Source organism: Coturnix japonica, chromosome 18 (genome assembly GCF_054131305.1).
Source record: "Coturnix japonica strain WE chromosome 18, WE-NBRP24, whole genome shotgun sequence".
Classification (NCBI taxonomy): Eukaryota; Metazoa; Chordata; class Aves; order Galliformes; family Phasianidae; genus Coturnix; species Coturnix japonica.
Genome location: NC_140680.1, coordinates 2,959,169 through 2,986,767, shown reverse-complemented (window position 1 = coordinate 2,986,767; position 27,599 = coordinate 2,959,169). Strand labels below are relative to the sequence as shown.

Sequence of the window (27,599 nt, the reverse complement as noted above, 5' to 3'; positions counted from 1 at the left end):
GCACAGCCTGTACCACCACAGTGCCATGCAGACTGCAGTGATGAGCAGCTCACAATGTACAGAAACACACAGATCAGGAGCGACCGAGCCAAAGAGCCCAGACTTCAGGAGAGATTCATGTGAAGTGTGAAGTGGAGAGAAGAGGTGCAACTTGCAGCTCTCCCAGCTGTTCCCAAGTCCCCTGGTCTTTTAGAACAGCTGCACAGAGATAACACATTCCTTTTGCTTTTACTATGAGTGTGCCATGAGGCTGAGCATGGACAGAACTGAAAACCACAGCTGGTGTTATAGAAAGGCCAGAGAAGTTTCACAAAAGGATGGAAAAATGGTCCAGGGGGTGGTTTCTGAAATACTGCTCAGAAAGTGCAGCAAAAAGGGAGTTATGAGGGCTCAGAGAGGGCTGCAAACAAAAAGCAGAGTCGCGTGATCCCTGAGGGACCCCATCACACAGTATTACCAATACTGGACTGGAGATGCTCCACCACTGTTGGGTTCAAGAACATTTGTCATTTCACCTTGGAATCTTGGCAACCTCAGCAGAATCAGCAAACACGTTAATTAATGCCATCTAGGTATTAGGCATCCCTCTGCTCTGAAAGATCTCAAAGGACTTTCCGCGTGCTCATTAAACTTCAAAACACCCACGCAAGGTTGGGATTATTTACATTTGCTGGTGTGCAGCGCTGAGAGACAGAAATAGTCTGCGCCACTTCACATTACGCACTAACTGCCCTAAGACTCTCCATTAACGTTTCCTACTCAATCAGCAAACCAGTAAGAGCAAGCTGGAAGCAAAGAAAACTGGAAGCAAGGTTCAAAGGACAGATGGATATGCAAAGTGCTATTCCATGGCATAGCTTCACCTCCGGACTCACAGGCTTACATCACGAGGTCTCACTTCAGGCAGGAATATAAGTGCTTTTCAATCTTTAATAGCTACAAAGAAAAGGAAATGGTAGAACAGGAAAGGGTGAAACCCCCAGTTCTGGAGGGTGATAACTGCATCTCTGCTCAACCATCAGCCACAGCTGTATGCAAGCAGGCTGCACACGCTGCTGAAGGATGGCAGATTTTGGCAGTGGGAATCCCATGCCTCTACCCCAGGCTGTGCAGGTTGATGTTGTGTTTTGTTTTTTTTCCCCATCATGTGGTTTTTATTTGGGCCAAACCGTGGGCAGATTTAGGCAAAACAGTGGAAAATGTCGGGGTTTGCTGAGCTCCACATGGCAGTCTGCGCGGCTGCTCCAATTATAGAGCTGCTGCCACAGACAGCCTTAAGGAAAAATGTGCAGACAAATCAGTAATTCTGTGGCAGAGGGTAAGGAAGCATTCACCAGCCGAGTCCTGTGCTTTACTGCCATGTATGCCCTCCCACAGTAGTATCCTCTCATTACAACATACTGGCGAGTACGTTGAATTCATGCAATATGTGGATTTGCTAATGCCTCGTATCTGCAGCTCGAGCACAGTACACAATGGCTGGAGCATGTGAATGATAATCATATGACTTCAGTAGGAACTCGTGAACTAGAATTGCATTTTATCTCTGACACAAACAACAATGTCCTAGGCTAGGCAAGCATCATGTGATAAAACCACATAAAATCCACAGGGTTACAGCAGCTTTTGCAGGCAAACCACATTTCAGCTTGCATTTTTCATCCGATGCTGAAAGTTCCCTCTAAAATCTACTATTACAACTGAGCCTCCTTCAGACTCTAAACCCAGTAAATGCATTTCTACAAGTGCAGCATTTTCTGTGCATTAGAAGAATAGGCTGAGTTTGCAAATTACTGACTTGAAATTCATTTTTCCTCCTCCTGCATTTTTCTGTAGAGATCCACCAGGGAGTCTGGCATCTTGAGGCAGCAGCTGCCTCATTTAAATAGGGAACCAGGAAAATGGTCATTTGGTATTTACAGTGGTGATTAATGAACCAAGACTCCTATAAGAAGCCAGTAAAGGAGGCCGGGATCTTTCAGATAGCTCTTCAGAGCCTTGCACATAAAATCTCACTTAAAATGCAGACTAGTAGCAAGCTATGGTTGTTGCACTGTTAAGAACATCTCATGTGCTTAAGAATAACCTGTTGGTCAATGAGATCAAGCACCTGCAATGTCCCTCTCCTCCACAGTTACTAACCACGAAAGGTCAGTGCAATTTTAGATACACCCAGATAGCACGCAACAAAGGATTGGGATTACTTGCATTCCAGTATAACACCCAAAGCATAAACAATGTGGAATCCCCTAAGTAAAATGCTACTAAATTATTTCTGAATTGTATAAGCAGCATTTTCTAAGCCATGGGTTTTCTTTCCAAGTACACACAGTTGCAATAACGCACTCTCTAGGCACAGAGCTGCTGGATGCTGCGGGCACTGCCGGTGCCATGTTGCTTTCCCTATGGTGCCCATGCTCTTTGTTCTTCCTCTGCCAGCTCTCTGCAGATACTGCCCAGCTCCAAAGACTTTCCAGCAGGCACAGTTCTTACATTAGAGGTCATAATTTGCTGGAAGACACAGAGACCTCCCAGATAGTTCTGAAGAAAACACACAGCGGATGGCTTTTATAGTAAAACAGGGTACAAAGTAGGTCTCTGCTCTCGGAATCTCTTTTTTCCACCTCTACCAGCAAAAATATTTAACTCTTTGCCACTGGGTCTATAAATTCCTCAGTAAGCGAAAACAACGCACACACAGTGCTATGCACATTTCCACTGAACAAGTTTTGATTTGGGGATAACAAGACAGTCAAGAAGAGCCCAGTGCATTGAACTAATGCCAGACTGTGAGCGTGTGGGTTAGGGGAGCGAGTGACAGAAGGAAGAGAAATGTCATCGTATGTTTTACACTCTCCTACCACTCTGTAACAGCCGGTGCTCAAATATCACTGTGGTGGTGGTTATGGAGAAATCTGTATTCGAGTAAGGTTGCCATTATTTGGGAGCACCGTACCCCATTTCCAGAACAGGCTTTAAGCAAAGGGTAGCTCACAAAGCTGAAAAATTACTCCAAAATTGATAACTCTTCTTTTTTATCAATATGTGTTGGGCTGAATGTGTAATTAACACATGCATCTGTCTAGGAGTGGGCACTCTCTCCTTCCCTTACAGCTCTGCTGTAAAAACACAGATCTCTCTCTTAAAGGCAGATGTCAAGAGCTACTTTCTCACTTGATTTCCAGAGCAGCCAAGTTCCTCTATTACTCACAGGAGAGTGGAAAAAGTAAAAAGACAAGGCACTGCCTCCTCACTGGGGTTCTCTTGTTCCTGTTCATATGCACAGGACAGGCAGAGCTAGGAAAGAGGGCTGGGTCTGAGCTCCTTTCTGATGGTGCCTTTATCTGCTGGCCCTGCTACTTTGGAAACCTGTGCGCCAGATAGGGACCGGAGTCTCGATTTCACACAACTCACCCAAAAGCAAAAGGCTCACTATCCGATTACTAATCCCTCAAAGCAATTTGCTGCTCAACATTTATCCAGCGCTGTAGTATACTGGAGCACACGGTTAATCCTGGCTTGTTTAAAACAGCATGCCACTTTTTTTTACTTTGGGATAAATATGACATTTGGAGTGAAGGAAATTGCCACTCTAGGAGATCAAATATCATATAACCTTTCCATTAAATTGTCCCAAAAATAAAGACAATGAGGTTACATGGCAAAGGTGCCCCTTTTGCTCCCCAAATCTAAACCCATGCTCTTTTCTAAGGTTGTACCTCTAGACCTCAAACTCTGTATCCCTGGTCCTCTCTCTTCCATTTCTTCCAAAAAAAGAAAAAAAACATAGATCTTGAAAGTTGCCTTCTGTTTCTGGGTGCTGGAAGCAAAATACTGCCCTCTTCCCATTCCATTTTCCACTGCCCTTCCCCCCTTCCCAGCCCAACCAGCTCTGGATCTGGACTCAGCACAGTTCAGCTCTCACTTTCTTCTCTCCTTCCTCTTCCTCCCTCTCACTCCACACCTTCCTCCAGGCTCTTCTTTTGACTAAGGAAATATTTTGGCTTTGTACGGTCAACCAGCATCTTTCTGCAGGCCCCAGCAATAAATGTTTCCTTGTCATGGACAACACAAAAGGAAGACAAGCAGTTAAACCAAACCACTAGAAACTGAACTCATTCGGTTGGAGGCAAGGTTCCCCTCCCAGCTTCTCCCATTCCCTCCCACTTCTCCCTTGCAGCACCATTTCTATGGCATCCCTGTCCCCTTCTGTTGCCAGCCCTGTTCACCCCAGCTGGCCTTTGCACCATGAATATGGCATAAGCACACAGAGAGCAGCAGCGTGGTGCTGCTCCAATTTGTCTTCACAAAGGTTAGCGTGAACCGGTGTCAGGGTTGGGAAACCAAGCGCTGAGGCAAGGTCAGGAAATGCAGAATGAAGGCTGAGAACTCAGTGCTGGCTGGGCCACCCGGGGCCTGCACCCTGAAAGCAAACAGGAGCTGAGTGTCACGCTTGGATTGCAGTGCAGAGCTCAGGAGTACCTGTGCTCACACACACCTGGAACACTGCCTACACTGCAGCATGGCTGGGTGTGGGCTCAGGCTGTTTAGCAAAGGCACCAGCAATGCCCACCTCTGTCACACACACACCTAACACACGAATGTCTGTTCTGATACGCCTGCTCATGATCCAGTGTCAAAGAGCAGCCACTCTCTGATGGGTGCCCTGACCCCTGTGAAGAAGAGGCAGCTGCCAAGGCACTGCACCATGTACCTGCTTGCAGGCCCCGACCATTGACCAGCCATCCCCTGAAAAGTGAGGGGAGAACCTCTTCTGTTTAGCACCAAAAAAGGTATAGGGCTCACAAAGGGGAATCTCAGCCTCCATCCACACGCCAAGTGCCCACAGCTGCTGGCAGTGGCAATCTGGGTGGAAATGCCTGGCACAGCCTCCAGCCAACATTCCTGGTGCCGAGTCACCAGGCAGCCTCGCAGAGCTTAACTCTGTCAGGACCTGGGGTGCACATTGATCCCATGGGCCAGTGTCCTCAAAACAGGAATGAGCAGGGAACGAGCCCACTGGGAAGGAGGGCTATTCACTATTCATTCTCTCTCCAGACCTGAAGTCCTGAAAAGCAAGATATTTTATCAGTGCTATGTAGACTTCAGAATTAAAATCCCTCAAAATAACAATCTTTTACCACATTTAGATATCATTACTGTGATATTAGAAATGTCTCAGCAGCCTTCTATCCACCTCTGCATGACAAGACCTTCCCTTGCAGAATTCAAATGACTGAGACACGTTCAGCATTGGTCCACTGCACCACAACTCCTGATGTGCACTGAGTTTAGATACATAAAACATAAAATATAGTAAAGTATACCTGATGTTGCTGCAGGCATACAACTCAAATCGAAATTGCTTTAGATCAGACAATTTTTACACATCTTGGAAACAATGGAAAACAGGAGCACAGTTAGCACCGTCAAGCAAAATGGCACCTTCCTGGCTCTGCATTTGGCTGCTTGGACTTCAACCAGCACAGCCTGGCTACCGCTGGGCACCCTCACAAACCTCCTGTCAGTGCACTTGTAAATGCAGAAGTATAAATCACGTAGGGAAATGGGGGCAGGGGGAGAAGATGCAGAAAGCACTGGCCTTTGTGAGGCCGTTAACAGATAGCCTTTCACAAGGGAGAGCACACAGCCCACACACACGTCTTGCAGCAAAAGGGCAAGAGTGCCTTGGAATGTGCTTAGTGCCAAGATCTGGCTTTGTATAGGCAGGGTGTGTCTTCGCAAATGAAAATCCTGATAAAGAGCGAGAAAAATAAACAATGTAATCCCTTGAAAATGGCCGGGCTGCTAACTGTACAAGCCTGAACTCAATTTGCAAGGGACTGAGCCCAGGACTTTGGTGCACGTTCTCACCTGAGTAATGCCTCTGCTTCTGCAATGTTTTAAGAGTAAAGTTTTTCTACATACTATCTTTAAAAGTCTCTTAATAACACACACAAATATATCAATTTACCAGAGACAAGTGAAAAACTCTCACATACTCACTTCATAAGGATGGTGAATACAGCTTATTCCCACCCACACCCCTCTTTCGCTCAGTGAGGAAAATAAAAAAGAGATAATAAGGAGCAGTATTAGCTTAATTATCAGTTGTTTGTTCTGATGCTACTGAGCTGCCAGAGTCAACTGTCTTTGTGAAGAAAACCAAAACAATGAGGTGAGCAATCTGGCTGTAAAAGTAGAGATCCATCTTAAAAAGGCTTTCAAGAAATCAGCTGAAATATGGCAGGAGGGTTCATACTGTACAAGTGTCACATACAGTAATGAAGAAATAGTAATAAGCAAAGCCAGCAACTCATCACAATAAATAACTTTGAAGATCTTGCTTTTAAAAATCTCTGTTTTCCTGCCAAGAACACCTGGAAGAAAAGGAACTTATACTCAAATAAAGCTCTTCCAACAAGTCAAATTTAAACAGAAAGATGTGTTTCATTCATATTTGTTAGATTTGCTTCACCTGAAACATTCTCAAACTAAGGAATGGGATCTAAATTCATAGCTGCAAGTGTGCTACAATGGGCAGCCTGGAAGTTGGTGCCTGATGCCACAGATGGACTTCCCAGAGGTTAGGAGGTGTGTAAGGAGGAAGCATCAGGCAGTAGCACTCAGCAAAGAGCTGGGGGGTGTTTAGAAAGCTGGGTGAAGCTTCTGGCTGTGCTCCAGCACCCAACATGAAAGCCAGGCTTGCAGGTAATACTTCTGTGTACTCCTGCTTGTGGAACTGAGTAGGTCCTAGGGGTACAAGCAGCTGCGATCAGAAATTTCAGTTGACAAAGTACTTTCTGCTTGCATAACTTCAAATGCTTTGCAAATGTTTGCAGAGATGGTGAAAAGGAAGTTCAAAGCAGTGAAATAAGTTGTCCAACCTCACACAACCACTTACAATAGCACTGTGGCTAGAAATTAATCTTCTGGCCAGAGTCCTTAGAAGGAAGTATCCTCATCTGACTGCATCCACTACAGTTTCAATTAATAGATTACCACACAGACCATGCCAAAAGAAAAAAAGTTTTCAAGTAACTTTGTGTGAAAGAGCTGTCAGCAAAGCATGGAAACAACAGCTGGCAAAGGCCAACCAACCAGGACATGAAAGGACAGGGGACTAAGAGCACCTTCTGACTCAGAACACAGATCCCGCTGCAGAAAGCATCCGTGTCATAAAAGCTTGTCAATAACCATCAGTGTGCCCTGCCTCGGCCTCCCAGCACTGCCAGCTGCAGCCCTGGGGAGGAATCGTGTGCTCTGAAAGGACAGAAAGTAGGAGAGCAGAGGACTGAAGAGATCAACACAGCACTTCAAACTGCTAAGAGTGAAATCACTGAAGCTTGAATGATTTGCAGCTTTTAAATATAGCTCTGCATGTAACCGAAGTTTAAATGTTAACGTGGCTAAAGCAGAACTTTTGTACTTTATCAATCTTATGTTGAAAAATATAGAATATAGCCATGAGCACAATACTCACCGACACAGAAACATCCTCTATTTTCCTCTTAGCGCTGGAGTCAAACAAGACATTCCGTCCTCTTCTCTCGCAGTCCTGATACACAATCAGTCGGATCTGACTTGGGTCGAACTCCGGCAAAGGCCAGCTTTAATTAAAACACAGAACACCAGAAGGATCAATTACCACAGCTCTTTAATGCACTGTTCTTTCTGCATTATCTCTATAGCCAACCTTATTAAAACAGAAAATCCAACAAATGCAATGTCATTTCATCAAACCCTTTGAACCCCTGGCCAGAATTGTGCCTTTTTGAATTTTGTTCTCTCTCCTACACTTGCAAATAGCCAAATTGCAATAGCATGAAGGACAGCAGTCCACTATAGCCATTATACAATGATGTCTGCAGCATTACTGGCTCCTGTGCTCTGCCTTGTGATATTCCATGTTTCTTTCAAGTTCTTGAAATCGGTCACAGAAGGACTCGGCTTTTGTGTTTAAAAGCAAAAGAGAATCCCCCAGCACTGCAATTCACAACACAAAAGAATAAATATGTATGGCTGTATTCACATTGGCTTCTCCTTTAAGTAATGAAAAATCATATGGCCACTAATACATACGTCATGATGCGGGGAACAGGCAACCACAGGCTGCAAGGACTTGGCTACACACAGGTCACTGATACCTTCAGACTCAGGAATAATCTCCATTAATCCATGTGACTGCAGCCACGCTGCTGCCTGTGTCAGCAGGAGCCCACAGCTCCCTGTGCCTGCTCCCCCAGCACCATGTGCTGCAGAGGAACCGTGTCCACGAAGACAGCAGGAATCTCCTCTCAGCTGGTTCTGAGCCATTTCCTAGCTCAAGTGTAATTCTATCATCCTTATCCTTGGTTTGCAGCAGGCTGCACCAGTATGGAACACCGCAACATGAGAGCAAGGAGCTGGAATTTTCCAGCCACTAGTGAAGGATCCTGGCTCCCAGGTTGTGAGAAGGAGCAAGAGACTGCAGCAGAAAGACTCCCATTAACGAGAACATGGTCTGCTATCTTGGAATACTCTACTCCAAGACTACAGTAAACTTTACTTTCCTCTGTCCTTTCAGCTCATCAACCAAAGCCTTACACCATCACTACACTGATGATTTGCAGCTGAACAACTTCTGTACTAGGTCACAGCTGAGAATCAATGTGATTGCCAAAGCCACAGGTGTCTCAGAAGTTTTGCAGACTGTCCAATACAAATCCACAGCCCTTACAACTTGGAGAATTACAGAATCACAGAATCATTCAGGTTGGAAAGAACTCTGAGACCCCCCCAAGCCCAACCCCAGCCCACCCCAATCTGCCCACTGACCACATCCCCACGGACCTGGAACTCCCCCAAGGACAGTGACTCCCCCGCTCACTGGGCAGTCTGTGCCAGCTCCTGACTGCTCTTTTAGAGAAGAAATTTTCCCTAATATCCACCCCGAACCTGCCCTGGTGCAATCTAAGGCTGTTACTTTTCATCCCCATGTGATGAGAGATGTGACACACACAGTTATTTGGCCCCCAGAGAGAGGAAACCCATTTCCTAACCTCCTCAGCCCCACCACAAAGCAACAGAAGAGGGAGAAAAAAAAAAAAAACAAACAAAAAAAACAGAACCTGCAGAGAAGACAGTGTGCAACAAATGTCAAAAGCAGCTTATTACAAGAAAACAGCTTGAGCAACTTGAAACTGAAATAGCCCGGTGTCCAGCTTTGGAGGCAATGAGCCTCAGCCTCTGTGCTGGGACACCCAGAGCACAGGAACAGCTGACCACAGACCGAGCAAATTCTGCACCAGAACCCAAACACAATGACGCACTCAGAGCAGAGTTCACACTGAGCATCTTCTCAGGAGCCCTATCTTGCTTTTCAGAACATGTTAAGGAACCAAACCCAGTGTATACACAAAAGGCCCAATGTAGCAGAGCCAGGTTCCGCATAAGCCTACATCTGGCTGGAGATGGACCTTCCTTCCTGAGAAGACATCTCCCTGTATTGAAGTGAAATTAACAAGTCTAGAGACACTTTTTGAGATGGACTGCTGGGGTGCTACCACTACCTGTGTAACAAGGAACTGCTTGGCAAAAAGATACTATCATTTACTCCACCACTGCCACACATCTGAATCTCCTTCACGCTCAGACAGAAGCACCTCTTCCATTACCTAGTGCTTCTGATATTTGACTTTGAAATTACTGGCAAAGAAGGGCAGGAGCTGTTCCAGATCTTAGGAAAGTCTACTTATAAAAAGCTCCAAGAGCAGATTACACACTAAGAGGAGAGAAAGCTAAATATAAAACCCTTGCTGTATTCGGAAACATATTTGATCAAGGTAACAAGAGCTTGTTTACTTCTCAGCTTCTTCACATGACATTTTAACTTTCTCTAGACAAGTTATTTAGTCGATATTTTAAATCATAATTTGTGATAATTCCAAATAAGCGCTATCTCTGTTTACATAATACAGTCCTTAAGCACAGTTCAGCCTTGCAGAAACATTCCCTGGCAATAATGGGCCACTTCCCAAAGCAGCAGGAACATGGAGGGAGCTGGGGGAAAGTTCATTTGGACAGACAGTAAACAGAGGCGGCACCTCGGCTCACCCCACCAGCTCACAGCCAGGCACCTTCCTTTGGAGGAGATGGAGCACAGCGTGGCTTCACTTTTGCTGTTAGCAGCTTGAAAGGACCGCCAGGTTGGGTGTCTGCATTGATTATCCCCAGAAATGTACCAATTCCTGCATGTAGTATGCAGGGCATCTTCTGAAAACAAATCTAATGGGGCAAAACTCCAGCGCTGCTCTTCAGCCAGATGAAAACTGACCTAGATCTTCCAAATATAATTAGTTGTGTTTATAAATGGAAACTAACTTTGACATTTAGCTGATGCTTTCTTGAGATTCATGCAGAAAACTAGATGTAGAATTCAGCCTTCTAGTAAAGCTAATGACAGGAGAGTCTCCATCTCCCATGCTGTTCTGGAGATGAGAGTTGTTCTAACGAGGAGCTCTTCCTTTATCACCCACCTGCCGTGGGCTGATCTTTCCTTGGAACTGATTACACATTAAATAAACAAATCACACTCTTCACCCATGGAACCGTTCACGCCTTGGCCGCAAAGTTAGTGCTGCGAGTTCCTGCATGGAGTGAAGGCAGGAGGGAGAAACAAACTACTTCAGCCCCTCTACCGAACAAATATGAATTCATACAGAATGAGATATTCTAGGACAAAAGGCAGTGGGCACATGCAAAGGGCCCAGCTCTGTATTCCCTCCCTTCATTTTTCGCACACACCAACAGTCTCAAAGGTGGGCAGGGAATTCTGCTGTGAAGCTGCAGGGGCTGCCTGCACTCTGGGGCCTCACAGGGTAGAGCCTCAGCTCTCCCACTAGGCTGCAAGCCAACAGAGGGAGTTGGGCTGCAAACTGCTGTAATCAAGTCACATACGTAGCTAAAATGGATCATAACAATTTGGAAAGGGACGTCAATCCAAGCATCAGTCCCTCTGGCCACGGATCCAGAGCAGGGGCAGCTCGAGTACAAGCAATTGGCAGAGTATGGTCTGGATATTTTAAAGTACATTGACACTTACACCTACTGCTGCTCAGTTCTCTCTCTCTCTCCTCACTTTGCTCTTCTGCCTCTTTACCAGGAATATTTACACTCGCATTTACAGATCCATTAAATGCTCCACAGCATCTCTGTAAGTTGCACGGCAATCCAGAACTCCCCATTCTCTCCAAAGATGGGCCTTCTTTTGCATCCAGTTCTAGGAATTCATCACATTTCTCAGCAAGAAGCAACTGGCTTTAAACTGATGTTACTGCGCTCCAAGCAAGTTCTAATAGATGAAATGACAGGAACAGAAATCCCTTGTCACCACTCTGCCAATTAAATACAAGGTTTTCCCTCCTAATGGAAAACAAAAACATTCCTTCCTCCTTGTTTCCACTATAACACGTACAGCACTTCTCCATTCCATTAAGTTTAATACTATATTTCCTCCTACCCAAGTCTTCATTTTAAAACAATTTAATATTAACACAACTTAAGTAGTGTCTTACTCATTAACACAGGTACTTCAGAAGGCAAGGAGGAGAGCAACTGAAGCAAACCGACCAAAATATCAATCAGAGCGGAACCGGACAAGAGTTTGCTAAAAGGTTTAATTGCTCAAAACAAGATTAAGACTAGGCTGAAACTATCCATCAAACTATTGTTTTCCTACATCATGTTACCCATAGTTATAAAAACTGCCTGGTGATGAATCACTTCCAACTATTTTTAAATGCATCTACGCAAACGATATTTATAGTTTATGCTAGCTTATCTGTTCTGCATGTTTCTCATGTTAGCACCTTTTTACAACGCCGACAGCACAGCTGTGGCAGGGCGGACAGCGGGTCCACCATAGAGAAGAAAAGACTTCCTTCACTGCTCCCAGGTGAGCATCCAAAGAAAGGAATGGAGATCCCCAGGGCTCAGCTGGAACTCCTGCACTCTGCATTCCTCGTGTTTGCTGCTGAGGTGGTGCTCAGACCCAGCCATAAGCATCCTTGTCTTGAAGAGCTTACGCTGTAGATATGAGTCTGTTCCAACATGTGCAGTGGGATATTTCAGATGTAGATTATCTGCGAGCTCCACACAGACTTACATTCAAACAGAAGCTTGCTCACTTGTACAGCCTGGTAGCATATAGGATCCTGCTTTGTTACAGGGAAGGGTGAATGGAAGCAGAGGACAAACAGCCCTTGTCCAGCCCTGATGCTGTATCACACAGCTCTCAACCTGAATTATCTTTTCCAAGGGATTCCCTTCTCCTGCCCAAATTCCCCAGCACGTTTCTAATACCTGTTATTCTAATACCTGGAATTTTTCTTTTGGCTTTGAGAAGAAACAAGAAAAGTTGACTCTATAGGACACACAGAGAGGGCATTCTATAGAATGTAATACCTTCTTGCTGCTGTGTGCAGGGTCACCAACCAGCAGCCCAGGCTGCCCAGAGCCGCATCCAGCCTGGCCTTGAATGCCTGCAGGGATGGGGCATCCACAGCCTCCTTGGGCAACCTGTTAATGATGCTTTGAGCTTTGGAAAGCCATCCATTAGCATGGTCTTGCATGGACAGGTTATTTATTTTTTAAATAATATTAATAATAATTTTTAATAATAACAACTGAAACGCAAAGCACATAATCAGGCTTCAAGGGATAAGAATGATCCAGATCACATCACTGATTCTCACAGTTGGTGTTTTCTGTGTGAGATCCCGTGTAAACCCTTGTGACATAGCGTGGCTGTAAGGCTGGGAGCAGGAAAGAGACACCTAAGCTAGAGAAACCAGGGGGCCTATACTTAGAAACAAACCTGCAGGAGGATGGTTGTTATAGGAGCCGGGGTCACCGCAGGGCTCTGTGGGCTGGAGGAGATGGTGGGCAGCAGCTCACAACAAGGGCTTCTCTAGAGGTTAGCATAAGGAAATAATATTGCTATGGAGGAAAAAATAATTCCAAGCTTTCACCTCGTCATTTCTTGAAGGAGGGTGATGCTCCTTGGGTCAGCTCTGTGCCCCATCTATAAATCCATCTCATTCATTTACCAGCTTCGCAATCCTCAACGTGAATAGCAGCACTGCTTGAGATCCAGGAAACTCCTGCCACTTGTGTTCAGCACACGCTGTGCACAGGCACAGCCAGCCCGGCAGTTATTTCACACTCAGTATAATAAACTTGGACCCAAACTGCAATTGGCTTCCACCCTCCTTGGCTCTGCCCAATACTTTAACTGTATACGAAGCTGACTTCAGTTTGTTTTTGTTTTTTTCTCCCCCTCTCCTAAGTCACCCAGCTCTCCTTAGGACATCCAGCTTATACTCTGAAGTCTAACACATGAGCCAGATGCCCCCCCCACCAGCAAAAAGCATTCGTGCACGCAGGCTGGGTGTCATGTACACAGCCAACACACAGACCACAAGCCTGAGCACAAGGAGGCTGGAGGTTTTGCTCGAGCCGTGTGACAGGATGAGTAACTCAGCAATTTACACAGCTTCAAAACTGACAATTAATAGTGGTAACTTCATGTAATGTATTCGGGATCACTTGACGCGTGTCATTTCACAAAGCACCTGTTTGGCTTCCATGTCTGCATGCAAACATCTGTACATACAAGCACAGCAGCTCCGTGCTCCTCCAAAACGCCTCAGCTCACACAAAGCACACAGCCCAGCAGCAGCTCCCTCCAGTCAAACCCACCAGCATTAACCATTATGTGTCACGTTATTCAAGTCTGCCACGCAACCCTCGGCAAAATCACAACAGACAGAACCAGTTTGGGGGAAAAAGGAACAGCTCGGTGCCATTCAGCATGCAACTGCGGGGAGAACCGTGACACAAAAAGGATCTCTTAGAGCCTCGCCTTCCAGAACAGACTGCCATCCATCACAGGGAAGATATTCAACTCTCAAACAATTAAAATAACCTCGAGAACCGTATAACGATCGTACCTGGGAAGCATCTTTGTCTCCCGAGCGGCTCCACTTTCCCAAATCCCTACAAACTCCCGTTGCGCCCGGCTGCCAACTCAGGTTAATAATAGCAGTGAGCCATATTCATCCGAAGCCACAAGACTGTCAGGTGACACACCGAGAGGGCTGAATTTAACTCAAACAAAGGGCTCTCCATGCCGCGCCGCACACGCTTAATCCCCGCGGCCGCCTCGCAGCGCCCGGCAGAGCCGGGGTGGGCATCGCGCGGAGCTGGGGGCACCGCGGGGGGCAGCGCTGCGCCCAGTCCAACCCCCGGCCCGGGGCTGCCGACCGCCCCGCACCGCAACGCCCCGACAGCGCCCGCAGCCTGCCCGGAGGGGCACGGGAGCTTTAAGGGCAGGAGAAGGGAAGCGCTGCCCGGGAAAAGGGGCTGAGCAGCTCGCTGGCTGCAGGCAAAGAGCCGGGAGCAGCGCTGCCCCGTGGGGAAGGCTGCACAGGGCACTGCGGTGGCAGCTGCTGCTCTGGGACGACGTCCCCACTCACAGGGCAGAGATGCACTGGGATGTGATAAAGGAACGGGGAATCCAAAAGGGCAACGCACTCTGAAATCAGCAACTGTAGTCACAGGCAGATGTGGGGGTTAACCACTCACACCACGTGTTTTGTACATTAGAAGATCAATAAACGGACAAAGGCAGGAGCCCAGCACCAGAGCTCCCACTTCCCCTTTTTTCCAGCATCTGCAGGTTTCGCCAACACTGCCAACCACAAAGCCACAGGAGCTCCGTTTGCCATCATCTCCCATCGTTCCACACCTCACAACACAGAGCTTAAGAATACACAAACCCCTCTGTCAAACAACAGGTGAATACACCATGGGCACACAACCTGGCCCCAACCCCAGCAGCCCCAGGACCCCCAGGTGGTGCCGGCCCCAGGGAACACTGAGCTCCTTCCTCCACCAAACATCTCCTGCTTCAAGTCCGGAGCCCACTGACACAGCTTCTGCCACTGCCTTATATACAGACGTGGTGGTTTTGTGCTCGGTTCAAACATTAGGACACAAAAGCAGTAAAACTCAGATGCAGATTCTCTCTTGGTTCCAAATCCAGCAGTAAGAGCTTTTGTGACCACAGATGTTTTATAGGAAATGTCTCATTGACATAAGAGCCCACAAGGCCCTATATCACAGGCTTGGCTTTCCATATGCAAGCAGCATGAGGGAATTCAATGCAGCTACTCATGGTTACACTGCAGAATGCCCTACACCTCTGTAGCTGCACACAGAGCCCTGGGACAGGCGAGCAGCACCAGCACCTGACTCCACTCCCTTCCTGACAACGTGCCCTATGCCCAAACCCCCCCACCTGTGCAGCAAAAGCATCCCTTCCAAAAGGCTGCTGCTGTCAGAAGTGACCTTTTTCTTAGAGATGCGATGGGGGGGAAGTTCAGTGTGACGCATTATGTAAACATTTATTTACAGGGCCAGCTGCTAAAGTTTCCATTTTACCTCGGGGTAACCTGATGCGTGTAGAAGACGAATGCTTTGAAAGCAGCCCCAGCCATCGCCAAACTGCCCAAGAAAAATTACTGGAAGGAATTCCTGCTCAGATGGACACTCACAGCATAGCAGCATGCAGGGCAGGACGGGTGCAGCTGCCCAGTGCCAGGGCAAGAGAGATCACCAGTGTGGGATGGGGACTTCTAGAACATGGATAACAAAGCTGATTGATGCTTTTTTCCCCCTTCTTTTTCTTGAAAGTAGCAAATATTAACAAGTTTATTTTAAAAAGTGATCAAAAACTCCTTTCTTAGCTCATCATCTTCTGGAGAGCCTGGGAGGTGTCCCAGCACCCCACCTGCACCACCACAGTGATGGATTCAGTGCAGCTGAGCCCAGGGCTCCCTGCAGAGCTCAGTGCCACATGGGGCTGTGCTTCCCCACTGAACCATAAGCCCTCACCCTCAAAAACAGCACCAAAAAAAAAAAAAAGGGTTCATCTGTTCACTCTCTGGACAGGCATTCCCAAAAACTTCAAACTACAGCTGATTTTACACTGAGCAGGCAACAATTTGCTCCTACCACAGGCTAAAAAGTAATGCAATGATTCCTTTTTGTTCTCTGCTACATTAACAAGTTCTCTGAGCCCATCTCTTAAGGAAGGCTCCCCTCACACTTGTTGTAGAAGCACACAACAAAGAGCCAGCAGCTAAGTCCAGCAACGTTCATTGCTTACTAATGCATGAAGATGGGAGCTGGAAGCCACACCAGACAACAAGAGAGAAAACCAATTAGGATTTCATTTGAAATCCAACTAGAAATTCTTGGACACCATTTCTCTACAAAATATTTGCCTTAGTGGAATTTTACCACTGAGCTGGACTTGACAAAAATGTGCTTTCTGTGCATTTTTGTCTCCCTGCAAGGAAAGAAAATTCCACTAAATTCCTCAGTGCTGGAGAGGAAGAGCGGACGGCACGGAGACACAGCACTGTGTGCAGCTGGAGCCACGTACCTGAGCACAGCACAGACACACACACAGCTCAGCCACAGCAGGAGCCAGCAGCAGGAAGCTGGCTGCAAACAGCCCACATGGTTCTCAAAATCAAGGCACCGTTTTCTTTAAAAGAAACCAGACTTTAGAGAATTGAAAGAAAAGAAAAAACTGTGACTAAAAAGCAAGCGGACGCTTAGCACAGAAGCAAAGCTGATAAAGCTCCATCCACAGGATTCTCTTAGCACCAGGAGGTCTCATGACTGGGATAAAGTGTCTTTATGGAGGTGTAAGGAAGCATCAGCACAAATGCAGATCTGTCTCTGTGCATTCCAGGGGGCTGCAACACAGAACATATCTTTCATTTAAAACACAGATATCGAGACCACAGCAGCTCAACTGCTCCTCTCCCATTGTCACTTTTGAGTCACGATAAAAGATGCTTCCAATGAGAACAGCTATCAAAGTAAAACCTGCTGCATGGTTAAGCTACTGGAGCATTGGTGTTTGTTTTGTATCGCATTTCCAGCCGCAATCCACTGTAAATAAGACACCAAACAAACCTCCATCACACCAACTGGTACTGCAGAACAACGGGGCATTTACCCCCATCTAACAGCTCTGTGATTGTGCACCCGCGGCTGTGCGGGGCAGCACATCTTTCACTGTGGCTTTTAAAGTGCAAAGAGTTCAGTGTTGTGTGTGTGCCGAGTGAAAAGTTGGGGAGAAAATGGATGCAATACAAATTCCATCTGATCCACACAGAAATAATTTCCTGAAATGACCCAGCCCAGCAGAGGAGGGGAAGCGTGGAATCACTCAGGTTGGAAAAGACCTCTGAGATCCCCAGAATTCAGACACTGAATTCTCTGTATTTACCTTCAGCTGGAAGAAGCCTTTAGGGCTCCTATTTTCACACACTTATCACACGATCATAGAATGGCCTGGGTTGAAAAGGACCACAGTGTCCTTCTAGTTCCAACCCCCCGCTGTGTGCAGGGTCACCAACCAGCAGCCCAGGCTGCCCAGAGCCACACCCAGCCTGCAGGGATGGGGCATCCACAGCCTCCTTGGGCAGCCTCTTCCAGTGTGTCACCACCCTCTGTGTGAAAAACTTCCTCCTAATATCCAACCTAAATCTCCCGTCTCAGTTTAAAACCATTTCCCCTTGTCCTATCGGTATCCACACTCATAAACAGCTGTTTATATGCTCCCTTCAAGTACTGGACAGCCACAATGAGGTCTCCCCGGAGCCTTCTCCTCCTTAAGCCAAACAAACCCAGCTCCCCCAACCTTTCCTCATAGAAGGGGTGCTCTCCAGCCCTCTGATCATTTCAGTGGCCCTTCTCTGGACCTGCTCCAAGAGCTCCACATCCTTCCTGTACTGGGGACAGTAGCTGTCAGCCCTGCAGCAGTTTTTGTTTCTTCTTTTTCCATAAATTAAAACTCAAGACTCTGAACACGTTGCTTCAGAATGAGATACCCCCAAAAGAGCCGTACAGTGCGTAAACAAATTACCAATGTACTTCAGCTGCGCCTGATGTGCCACGTGACTCCTGCACCAACAGCACAAACACATCTCAGGGGCCATTTTTCTTTCTTTAAGATCAGATAGATGTATCAAGAAAATAAATAACAATTGAGAGCCTGAAAAGCTAGAATGTAACCCACTGTTTGTTGGTGGCATGCACCCAGTGCTGCCTTGCAAGATGCTGTGCCCTCAGAGCCTGCAGGTCAGGATGACCCCTGGTGGATGGAACATCCTGATAATATCGCACTGCAGACACCCAACCCACAGCTCAGTGCTACCATGGCCACAAGGTCCCTCTGGCCTCAACAGGAGCCCACTGCCGTCAGGGTGCAGGTTGCCATCTGCTTGCTGTGATTAAACCATCCCATAATACTCACGTTGTGAGTTTCATAAGGGAAAAATGCTGCTCTGGTGGTGTCAGCAAGAGAGCTGGGCTGGAGCGCTCCTTGGCTGTGCTGCACAGCCATGTAATTGATTAAGGTGGCTGTGCTTGTGACTGAGCATTAATTGACAGCCCTATAAACCTCCAGGTTAGCGTCTGCCATTCAGATGTGGAAAAAAAGTTGTTATGGAACCTTCACAACATGCTACAGACAAAAGAATTCAAAACTTCAAGAAAGCTTATGGAGCAAACCGGACAGCTTACTGCCTTGGCCACGGTGTGGCCCCAGCACCAGAAGGACGTGGAGCTGTTGGAGAAGGTCCAGGGGAGGTTATGAGGATGCTCAGAGGCTGAGCCGTTCAACGATTCACATTTTTGGTTAAGTTATCAAGAGTGTCAAACGTGCAAGGAGCACAGCTTCAAGCTTTCAGTTAAACCATCCCCAGCACAAACTCCAAGCAGTCACTCCTCAGAAAATGCATCCAATACTTCCAAGTCTTCCCTCTCCTTTATGCCAGGTTTCATTTATCTGCACAGACAGCACTGCTTTGTCTGTGTGATCTGTTTTTCCCAAAAGAAAGCAAAAAAAGAAAGAGAAAAAGCTGCAGCTGCTCAGGGTTCTTCCGAGAAGGAGGAAGCCAGATGTAAGCAGTTATTCTCCACGGATTCACAAGGATCAGTGCATGAGCAGCATTTTACTCTGTCCCTCATGTGACTGTTTAATTAGGTGTTGATTCACTCAGTCATGAGACACAAGGAAGCAGGGCTGCAAGCCCTCACGTCAAAGGAAAAGTAATGCCTGTTCTGCCAGTTTCTGTATTAGCAAAGTACAAAGGGGACATCCAGTTCTCAAAAGCAAAACTCATGTTTCCTTACCCATGAGCCAAACCATCAGATCACTTCAACCTTTCCATATGAAAAAGAAAATACAGCTCTGGAGGTGTCCCATCCAAATCTGTTCTGCCTGGGAGCAGGCTGGGCACCCTGCCGTGAGCCCAGGCCAGGCTGCTGCTCTGCCTTCTGCTTGGTTCTTCACTAGGAACACAGTTTTGCCATGGCTTTCTTCCTGGGTGTTACAGGATTGCTTCTTCCCAAAGAGCTTCACTGTTATGGGGTCTGGTTGTCATAGCAACAGGCTTTAAAAAATATCAAAGAACACGGTAAACCCATTTCACAAACTCTGTATATCTGTAATAGGGAAAGCTGAGGGACAATTATTTATATGTACTTGGTCCAGCTGAAGTTTAATGTAAGGATAATCCCCAAATACTGCTTTCAGCCTGAAGCCCGGTGTGTGCACAGCATTTCAGCTCGCGTTGTTCCCAGCTCATTTATAATGACAGCCCGTCACGTTATCAGAAGACACCATTTTTCTTTACAAAGGCTGCCCTTAAACGCACTGCAGTGCTTTAATACCAGAAGCTTTCTTCCTGGATAACCCTGCATTAAACCTTTATTTTGTAACATTCAGATGCTGGTAGCCTGACCCTCAGCTGTGTAAATTTCACTAGAAAATAAGAATAAAATTCAGACCCTGGATCAGCAACTTATGCAGAACCCGTGCCTAATGCTGAGCATGTGAGCAGTTTGGTTGGAGCAATGAAAGTACTTCCATGTGTTGAGGAGAGCACATGGCTGAAGGAGAGAGCTGACTCAGCCCGACTCGCCCCTCAGATTTCACCCAAACCCAGTCTAGAGCAAATCACCGACAGAGGACAACTGTACAAGAAATAAAAGCCTAACAAACAAACAGGTGAGGGAAGGAATCTCAGCTTACTGCGGCCCATGCCCCAGGGCTGCCATAGTGGCACTGGAAGGGCCTGACCCTGAGCTCCAGCACCCGCAGCACTCACAGTGTGATGCCCTGCAGCCTGCATGCACCCCCAGCTCCAGCTCACAGCTTTGGCTTCCCTCCCTTCCAGCTCCTGCACAGTGCACTCCCAAGAATGCTGCAGGAGCCCCAAGACAGCTGTGAGGAGCTGAGGAGCCCGACTACTCAATTCTCAGAGGCAGGAATCATGCTGCTCAATTGTTTTCCAAATTAAGTGTGCAAAGGTGACCTGAAACTATTTCAGGTAGATCTATATAGAGCAGACACTGGCTTCACTTTTATGTAACTTGTAAGGACACAAGGACAAATAAAAAGCAGATGCTTGAGCAAGCCATGCAGTCATACAACTCCATAAGTGTTAGCAAAATAACATGCCCTGCCAGAAGAAGATCAGCCCAACTCCTGCCCTACGTGCATGAGGACAGGAGGGTTTGGCTGCATGGACAGGGATCCTCTGTTCAGGTGGAAAGAAAAGTTACAAGAAAAGTTACAAAGATAAGTCCTTCAAATTAAGGGACTGAAGTATTTAGGGAAGATACATCACATGCATAAAACCACTTTCATTCTATTTTAGACAACATTCGTCCAAAACAGGTATAAGGTTTGATGCTCACGACCAAGCAGACAACAAGTGTTTAACTCAGGAGGTTCTTTCAGAACAAAAATCGCAGAAGAAGAATTCACATGAGATTCCAGTGCTATTTATCCCAAACCCTAATCCAAATCTAATCCAGATCCAGTCTCTTCAGGTCAGCACTATACAAAAATAGATGTGAATGTCAAACACGCTGAGCAAGAGCGGAGAACAGCCAGGATGGGCTTTGCACAGCATGTCTGAAGGAATCACTCTGTTGTTCCAAACCACCTGTGAAAGGCATTTGGTGGATCTTTTGTCCCTCGCATGTGATCTTTGCAGTTGGTTGAGGTGAATGAAGTATGTCCAACAGGGAGCACAGGAGAATGCTGCAACCATCGTGTGTGACCTGGGAACAGCACTGGGTTGGTGCTCACTGCCTTCAACTTCTAATTACACCATGCATAGCACTGCAGTGAAAGACTTCTCATAAGACACATTCACTTTGAAACAGTTCACAAGATCAAAAAGAACAGAAATAAATGGACTTGGAAAGCAGCCCTGTGACAAGAACTTTAACAACTAAGTCAACCTGGCACACCTGAGGCAAGACTGATATCCAGCGACAGTCAGCTGAGCTGCCAACCTCCAAACAAAATGAACCATGTCTGGAGTCAATCTCACAGCGTGGTTTTAAAGCTGGGTGGTGTGTATCCTGCTTAGCAATTATGCACATGCCATAAGTACTTCCAATATTAGTTATATCCATGCTGTATTTCTTTATGAGAAAGGGTGTCTGAAGTGACGTTTTTAATAGACTGGTGGGAGAGAACTTTGAGGTATTTAAAGCCCTTCAGCACGTAACTGTGCATCTGAGGGGCTTTTCTACTGCAGAACAGCTAGTCTGGCCAAGCCTTATTGAAAATTCCACTTGACAGATGGATGCAATCTCCAAGCACCTTTAGGAAGCAGCCCCTGCACATACACCTAGCTTTCCTTACTCTTAAGTCTTGGCTGGTGATAAAGAAACTGCAGGTTCAGATCCACGTGCTCTTCTGGCTATCAGCACTGAAACCCAGCCCAAACGCACACCTTCCTTATCACGGGATCCTGCTGGAACACACACTCCAAGCCAGCTCAGGGTCAACAGAAACACCTGATAAAACCTGCATTGTTCCGCAGGGAGAGGTTGCACTTTATCAAGACGTATACTGAGTGTACACTCAGGAAGTCCCTTTCTGGCAGCAGCAGTGCCTTAGAGCAGAACACCAGGCACTTGCAGGCAGCACAGCTGGCCAGATGTGGATGCAGGGCCCAATGCAGCACCACACAGCTGGCCAGATGTGGCTGTAGCACCCTGGCTCTCCTCAGAGACTGCAGCTCGACGAGCTCCATCTCAGCATCAGCACCTGTGTCTTCTGCAGCTCACACTCATACTACGATCAAAGCCCAACTATTATTCTCTCTTGTTCCTTTGGTGTGGCACAATCACTTTGCTCTCCCACTCAAAAGCACGGAAGTGCCTCATCCTTTTTTTCTGTATTCAGGCTGTCCACATGAGCATGTGTAAGACGTGGGAACTAGAACAAACGTAGCACTGCAGGAACCCCACTGCAAGCCAGTAACAGCACCATGTGAAGCTACTTATTCTACTGCACCAACAGGAAAGGAAGGTCACGTGCTGGACAGCAATAGCTGTCAGTGCCACCAGGATGTTTCAGACTGGGTCGTTGCTTTTTTTTTTTTTTGTAAAGGAGCTGTTGGCACAGCTATTGCTCTCTTGGCTCTTCCTTTCTCTTCTCCCTTCTCATGCTAGTGCATGTCATTTGGAATGACAGCAGTGACCCAAACAGGATGCACCCTGCTGCCGGTGGCAGACTGATAGGGGATGGGGCAGCACCCAGGGGGAACCATCAGGGAGCAGAGGCAGCACGGAGGGCTTTGGGCAGCACAGGGCAAAAGAAAAATGAAAAATGGATGAGAAAGAGAACTGAACTTTAACCCTTCTACTCCTCTGCATGAGTGAAAGCTCGTTTCCAGAGCAGAGGACCAAAGAACAGGGCGAGAGACACCATCAGTGAGAACATCACCCAGCAAAATGCATGCATCAAAGCACAGCAGCTACACATACACACAGGTACCTCCCTGCTCTCCAGCTCTTCTTCCAGCTTGGATCTCCCTTTCGAAAGGCACAAAGCTGTGCCTCCAAAAGCCTCCGCACCTCGCAGAGATATACCAAAGCTGAGGACACTCAATGTGTTGTAGAATGGGTCATTCTGTGTTTGCTTTAAATTCAATTTGTTTCTCCTTTTAAAAACTGTTGTTAATAGAAACAACCTCTTGACAAACAAACTCTGTATTCCTGCACATTTTCGCCTCTGACTTTTCTCTCCCTGACGAGATGAGAACAACTGCCTTTCATGAACTTACTTCATCATTATCATTTTCAATTACATCTGCTTTGGAGAAATAGAGGACACTGGTTCACGGTGAGTGTTCCTCATATGACAGAAGACGTGCACAGTTACCCAGCACGCCTGTTGTAACAGCTTCTGTAACCCCTCCATGCTGTCAGTACAACTATTTCCTTTTCTACCAAGAAAGTAATTTCCAGTAACTCGTAGCAACTGAAATATCTTTAAGTGCTGAGAAAAAAAAAAAAACACCACCAAAAAAACCCAACCACCTTTTTCTGTCTGACTGTTTCAGCCTCATGTCGGAGCATGGGCTGCCTTAGCACAGGAAGGCAGTCAGCGCTGCAAAACACTGGATGCATTTCTTTACAAGGGGTAACGCTGTCATTTCTCCTGCAGGAACAAGAAAATCCTGGCAGAAATATTTCCTCCCAGATCCTGATCTTCAGATAATGCCATTCAATGAGAACGAGCTTCCGGGAAGGAAAGAATGATCGCCCCATGATTTGCAGCTGATGTCCCCTGCATGCACAACCACACGCAGATTATCGGCTCTATCTGCTTTCCACTCACACCTGAACTAATACCATTTTTCTACCAATTTCCACTATCAGATTTCACAGAAAGGATTAAATAAACCATTCAGCAGAAGTCTCCAAACAGAAAGAACATTTTCTAGGTAGGGGGGCATCACGGCCAATGTGATAGACCAAAATAAGATCTCCCTCCGTTCTGATCATTCATGTGTTAGCTAACTGCTCAGACGTGCTTCCTTCTCGCTTACCCTCCTCTCTGTGTCACCATTACCCAAATCACAGCGAGCCAAGCGCAAGGCCACCTGTCTTTGGAGGTTTTCTCCTAGAGAGGTGCCCATCAGGCTTGAGGAATAGGGTTTTTTAGCAGAGACTTTGCTATTCCTTTGATACCCCTGCATAAAGCCGGCTCTCCCATGGGTCCCGAGGCAAGGACAAAACCAACAAAAGCCAACAGCTGCTTCTCTACACCATGCCCAAACACGGCACTTTGCTGCGAAAGAGGAAAAGGACACAGGAATTTGGGCAAAGAACCTCTCCAGCTCAACCAGGCACCACGCCAGGATCTTCAGTCAGGGCTGAACCGAGCCCAAAGTTTCTTCATTTATCAACTAAAACAGATGGCAGACTACTGCAGCTTGGCTCCTCTTTCTTTCCAGTTATACATCACACAAACTGAAAGTTTACGTTTTGTGTTTTGTTGACGCTTTGGCCGGACCAAAGGAAAGACACTGTGAGCAAAACACACAGAGTTGGGTGTGTATCAGCACCACGAGTGGGCAGGGCACAGACACTGCCTACACTGAGAGAAATACAACTGTTTCTGTGATGGATTTTACTCATTTCAGGTCAAAACTACCACTGAGGTTACCCAGGCTGCCTCCACAAAGGCATCAGGTAAGCCTGTAAGTAATGAGCCTTCACATGCACTCCAGGTACTTCAGTCCAAAAGCAACTCTGAAGTAAAATACACACTGTACTTGTGGACATGCTATATGTACGCACTGTTAATATTCCATATGCAGTCCATGTAGTGTTTTGTGCTGCAGTTCACATGCTCAAACAAGTTTCTCTATAGAGCACTGTGCTCTGAATAATGATATCTACTGAAGCTATCAGTTTCAGAAAAGAAAAAGGTTGAACTTCTTATGGAAACGTGCAGAATTATCTCAATGAAAAGCTTCGGTTGGGCACCAAGCAACAGCACAACGCTGTAAAAACAAATAAATTCTTTTTGATACAAAGACTTCATAGTAAGTGTTCACACTTCCCCAGAGCAGAACACACTGGGACATGTATTTTTAGACATAAAATGCAGTCATCCTGTGCATTTGCAGTGCAACTGAGCTCTACATTTTTCCTAATGTTACTCACCAACATGTGATCTTGCAGACATTCTGCTCCAGATGTAGCAATAGGAGAGAATGCAGCCCCTGCGCATGAAGCCACCGTGTGCATTACAGTGCACGTGTACAGCTCAGCCTCTCGAGTGGTCACCCCTTGCATTCAGCCAAGATGACAGCAGGCTCCAAGTCACACTGCAGCACATCATCCCAGAACAGAAGCCTGAACTCATCCCAAGCTGTCACTACCAGCAGACTCTACCTCTGAGGTGTGCAAACAGAAAGGATAAACCCTTCTGAAAGCACACAGGGAAACTCATCAGTCAACCAAAGGAACCGATGGTTCCCAAAGAGCAAGGTCTGCAACCTGTGTCAGCCAAAAGCACCATCAGTCTCCAGAAGGCAATTGGGAGAATTGCTTCACAGAGGAGGAAGGCCTCACAGTGGCCAAACTGGTGCAGACACCTCCTCACGGCCCTAAAGGATGGAAGACACAGCACCTGTAAGTCTGCAGAAACACCTTAAGCTCCCGCAGATATAAAGGAGCATTTTTACTCAACCTGCTCACACAGGAACCGTAGGATGCCTCCCATCCTTCAGATGGGGACTAGCTCACCCAGCCCACCTGGGACAGGCAGCAGGGAACACCTCGCTCCTGTTGGATCAGACCTATCCAGGAGAACAGCAGGCCTGGCAAGCCAAGGAAAGCTCAACGCAGAACCAAAGGATTCACTCAGCAATTGGTGAGATCCCCACCAGTCCTGCACAGCTTCCTGAGCACTGTATGAGGCCACCTTCTCACCTGTGAGTCAGCTGCGAGTTGGTCTGTCTGCCTCCTTCAGATGATGCACCCCAGGACTCACACCCTGCAGCTTCTCCCAGAACCATTTCTGCTTTAGAGGAAGGAGCTGAAGCTGGAAGGGGAAAAGAGCAAAAGTGCAGGCCCAGAAACAGTGCAGCACAGACTGCAGGACCCCTCCTCACTGCAGGGCATTGAAGTGACAGGGTCGGACAGGCCGCCATGTCCTGACTTTGGGTCCCCCACCAGGGCTGTGGCACCTCAGTGTGAGGCATCGCTTCCAGAACCACCAAAGCTTTGCCCGTGCCCAGAGCAGCTCACAGATCCTGTTCTCTGTGAGCTTCTGCTTCCACAACAGAACTTCACTTCCAACACTGGAAGGTATGCAAAAACTCAGATGACAGGAAATGCAAAACAGAATTTGGCAAGAAGAAGCACTTTGGAAAACAGCATTATATTTCAAAATACGGGCCAGAGTCGTCATGGCAAGATAAAAATCTGAGCAGAAACCAACGTTTATTAAAAGCTTGCCTCACTCAAGCAAATTAATACAATTAAAAAGCCAAAGACTCTTCCAGAGGTATTACAGAAATTATGGATTTAAGAAAGAAAAACTTAAGGGCCATTAAAAGGCACAAATGGGCCTAATACAAACAAAAAACCATTTCTGATGTTTTAGGATTTGAATAGTCCTAAATATGATGGGGAAAAAAACTTCTTGAATACACCAAATAACTGGAAATGATGACAAGCTGGAGCTTCTGCAGCACACATCCAGCTAAAGTTGGTTTAGAAGGTATTGAGATTTTGAGGCAGCAAAATTCCAGCAATCTAAGCAAACAAATATCAGAAAGCAGCATATCATTAATCACAGATGCTGGCCAGGGTGGCTGTTGTGGAACAGCCCAAAGAAGCCTCATGAGGTGCTATTAGGGCAATAAATCTGCTCGCTGTGCAAGGCAATGTGGTCGGCTGAGAGGTGTGATCCCCTGGGCTCAGGCAGGCTGCGGGTGGATACACAGAACCCTCTGACAAGATGGAGTGCTGTACCCTGTGTGCTGCAGCAGGTAAATGCCATCTGAGCCTGGCAGAGGCTTTACCAATCTAACAGTCCAAGCCCTCCCTCTGAATTTGGATCTGGAGATACCACAGTGTCAAGATACTGACAGGTCTGAACTCCTCAGGCAACCAATAAAGCCATGCTTAAAAAGGGAAAGCAGTGCAGCAGTCTCTGCTGGTTACCCCTGCTCTCAGCACAGGAGGAAGAGACAATGCACTGCATTCATGTCATCAGTGACATCCACCTTCAGGAACAAAGGGAAAACTTACCAAGGAGTTCTGTGGTTAAAATTCACCTGGAAAACTAACGCGAAGGCAACCATCATGTTCCTCCTTAATGTCACTCCAGAGTCTCCCATGAAACCCCTCATAACATGGTGTTAAATGCCTCTAGATCCCTCTTCAGTTCAAGATCAATCTAGAAGAAATTACCTCCTGGGTCAAGAAGCAATGAATTACGTTGTAAGAAGATGGACAGCATTTGCACCATGCAAGAACAATAGCACTACAGCTGCACTGGCTGGTGAAGCATCCTTAAGTCACAGTGCCCATCTCCAACTCAAGATTTATTGCAATTCCCCCAATGAATCCAGATGGCAAAAGTCACATGAAAAGAAACAAAGCTCAGGATACCAAAAGACACAACCACGGAGGAATAGAAAGTG

The 27,599-nt window shown here is 46.7% G+C and overlaps 1 protein-coding gene across 4 annotated transcripts in view; it reads right to left on the bottom strand.

Annotated features, from left to right (window-relative positions):
* Nucleotides 1–27,599, bottom strand: part of FNIP1 (folliculin interacting protein 1) — a 57,391-nt gene that overhangs the window by 26,193 nt on the left and 3,599 nt on the right. For 2 of the 4 annotated variants that reach the window (XM_085518726.1, XM_085518727.1), the window contains exons 1-2: nucleotides 13,992–14,411; nucleotides 7,484–7,610 (exon numbers count right to left, since the gene is read on the bottom strand). In XM_085518726.1, coding sequence (XP_085374852.1) covers nucleotides 7,484–7,610; nucleotides 13,992–14,002 — 138 coding nt within the window. In that variant the 5' untranslated portion in view covers nucleotides 14,003–14,411. Of the gene's footprint in view, nucleotides 1–7,483; nucleotides 7,611–13,991; nucleotides 14,412–27,599 lie in introns of those variants that run through there. The other 2 variants (XM_015875559.3, XM_015875560.3) reach the window with 1 other exon arrangement.